At 35.2% G+C, this 3,297-nt stretch overlaps 1 protein-coding gene across 1 annotated transcript; it reads left to right on the forward strand.

The window, feature by feature from the left end:
- The first annotated feature begins 623 nt into the window (after positions 1-623).
- LOC146919798 (uncharacterized) lies at positions 624-2,572 on the forward strand. The gene is made up of 3 exons (XM_085713200.1): positions 624-1,171; positions 1,439-1,688; positions 2,322-2,572. The coding sequence occupies exons 1-2, from the start codon at positions 730-732 to the stop codon at positions 1,513-1,515; spliced, it is 519 nt and encodes a 172-aa protein (XP_085569326.1). The 5' UTR covers positions 624-729; the 3' UTR covers positions 1,516-1,688; positions 2,322-2,572.
- Positions 2,573-3,297: the final 725 nt, after the last annotated feature.

Here is a 3,297-nt window from a genome sequence, read left to right on the forward strand (position 1 = left end):
ATTTATTACTCTACGTTTCCGCAATTCTTTTAATTTATCTTTCACGTGCCATTAATGAATGATATTTTTGTAAAATGACTCATATTTTCCCCTCTCAATGCAACATTAATTAAATTTTTTATTTTTTGTGAAATTACAAAAATGACATAAAATATAAGATAAAGAGACTAATTCATAATTTCTATTTTTCACACAAAGTTAATTACATCTTTTAACATGTCTGGAATAACCAAAACAATAATTTAAGATCGATGGAGTATTGTATTCTCTTTGCTTTGCTAGCTAACGTGATCGATTATCTCACTAAAGTAAACACAAAACAAATGCGTATTCACAATACCACAAAGAATGGGATGCATTGGTTGCCCTGTTAAGTAAACAAACAAATAATAAATACGATAATTCTACGCCAAGCAAAGAACCAAACAAGAAGACAATAATACAATCAATCTAAAAAGATTTTTTTTTATTTTTCTAGTATATATACCAAAAATAATATAAGAAAGAGAAAAAAAAACAGGTCATGATTACGTGGACCAATAAAAAAGAGGTAAGGGTTTCCAACTTGATCTACCACCTCACCACACCCTTAAATCTTTGCACTCTTCTTTCCCATTCAAAAAACCGCCGAATCCAAAACAAAACAAAAAAACCAAAAAAACCTAATAAGCCATAGCGTCTTCCAACGCACCGTGCGAGGTCCCTCGACCTCCGCACAACAACGCTCCGATGTCTGATCCCTACGCGCCGCCATCTCCACCACCTTCCTTTCTCTTCCACCGTCCACCACTGCTAAGGCAAGAATTCTCTTCTCCTCTCCTCAAGCAGCGATCGTGGTCGCCTGATCTTTACCGTGACGAAGCGTGGCTTCGTCGTAAAGGAAACTGGAAGAATCGGAGAAGTAAAAGCGTTACTGATGAAGATGTTGATGAACTCAAAGCTTGCATTGAATTAGGTTTTGGATTTGAATCTTCACCCGAAGTTGAAACTGATCGTCGTCTTGTTGATACTTTACCTGCTCTTGAACTTTATCATGCTGTTAATAAAAGTTATAATGATTCTCGGAACCCTAAATCCGCCGCCGTTACTACACCGTCTTCCTCCGCAGCCTCCGATCGTGATGGCACTCCTTCTCCTCGTGGCAGCCCTCGCACCGCCATCTTCGGCAACGGTAATATTTAATTAATTGTTATCATTAAATTCATTTCTCTATTTTCAAATTCTCAATCGATTATCTAATTAATTTCCTCTTAATTACTCTTAGAATACATTGAATTAATTCATTTTTTTCAAATTTTTGTTGACTGTGTCCGGTGTCTGTGTTTGTGCTTCAATTTTTTTAGTATCATATTGAATTAAGATCTATGGTGTTTATTTTTGCTGATTAAGTTTGTTATTATTGTTTTTTTTTTCTTCTGTGTTTTGTTATGTTATGAAGATGATGATCCACAAACGGTGAAGACAAGGTTGAGACAGTGGGCACAGGTTGTTGCTTGTGCGGTTCGTCAAAGCTGAATGATTATGCATGATGATTCTGGTGATGGCAATGATGATGAGCATGAATGGGGGATTATTGATGATTAACCGGAGAAAAATCCAACCATGGTTATTAATTTAACCATACAAGTTACAATCATGTGTGATATAAAATGACAAAATTTCACTACCAAACAGAACCGGCCACGAGCCTTTAGGGTTTGTTTGGGAGATCAAAGAAAGTGAAAGGAAAGATTGTAAGTGGAAAGATTGTTGAAGGATTGAAAGTGAATAGAAAGTGAATGGAAAGTGAGATGATTATTTGACCGTTTGGTATGAAAGAAAGAGGAAAGAAAGATAAAGGAAAGATAGATCTATGTTTATTAAAATGACATAAATATCCTTACATTAAAAATTGATATTGTACTATTACATAAAGTAACATATATTAATAAAAAACAAATAATAAATTAACGGTAGCATAATATTATATGGGAATTATTTTATTAACCGTTAATTATAAGAAAAAATGTTAATGGATGGGTGTATATATGTATAATAATAATAAATGTTGAATGCCACCAAAGTCACAGTGAAAAAAAGAACGCACATGCCATTGTAATTTTTTTATTCAAATAACAGCAGTATTGTAATTTTACCATTTTGTAACCCATGCCAAGCTTTCTTCCCTCATTTGAGCGGAAAGTTTTAACACATGGGCCCCATCAATAATTAAACTTTCTTTCCACTCTGACATGCAACCATGCAAGGGAAAGAATGATTTTCAACAACCTTTCTTTCCTCTTTGCTTTCTTTCCTTATTGCTTCTGCAGTACCAAACACACCCTTAGTTTAACCAAACCCAGATTGTTTTGGTACCTAAAGTAGTTGATGTTATTATTGATATGTTACTTGCTGTCGGTAGCTCTTGTTTTTTAGTTTTGTACTGTTATTGTCTAAAATGTGACTGTGGTAGATTTTTATGTTTTTTATATAGTATAATATAATACAAGATGCTAGAAGTACAGTACTAGTTTCGTTTTGTGTCAGAAAGAAAGACGGTGTGTTAAAGATGTTACTACTACGTGGTTGAAAATCCCCTGCTGCTCCTTTTTGGTATTCATTGTGTAGGTGTGGATGATCAGCTTGAAAAATCAATGTCAATTATTGTGATTTTGTGAAGCTAGAAAATATAGCTTTTGTCGAAATGACGATGACTCATTCCAACTACGTGAATTTTGCGGTTCATCCAAACACGCATATTATTACACTAAAGATTTCTTTGGTGTGTCACAATTTGTTCGCAGTCTAATTCATTCTTCGACAATGTAGTCGATGGTAGACCATGGCGAAGAGCAAAAAATTTGACATATCAGCGATGGCGGCATTGCCATCCTTCACACAATTGACCATGGAAGAACTGATATATACACCATTTTCGCATGAATGGCATGTAAGGACCAAATTGGTCAATACTCATTGTTATTATTCTTTTTGGTTTGGTCTTGCTGTTTGGAATTAGAGAATCTAACGCAAGGCCAAGGAAAGAGTATAGTACAAAAATGACAGCCTTGCAACTCTGACCAAGGACTGACTCTCTAGCTTTCTAACTCAACTGGCTTGAAAGGCACTTGAGCTTGAAATTTCAACTTGGAAGCCAGCCTTCTAATTCTGTAATGTGAATAAGAATATGATCAATTGGGAACATTGGGCTGCTGCTTTCCTCTGTGGTATCTGACGACTCGTACTTTCTAGCCTGTCATGACTCATGTTCCACTAAATTTCCAGCTACCGGTTGCTTAGGTTAACAGGGAAATAAAT

This window comes from Medicago sativa, chromosome 5, assembly GCF_051527215.1.
Source record: "Medicago sativa cultivar Bolivia chromosome 5, Bolivia_mono, whole genome shotgun sequence".
Classification (NCBI taxonomy): Eukaryota; Viridiplantae; Streptophyta; class Magnoliopsida; order Fabales; family Fabaceae; genus Medicago; species Medicago sativa.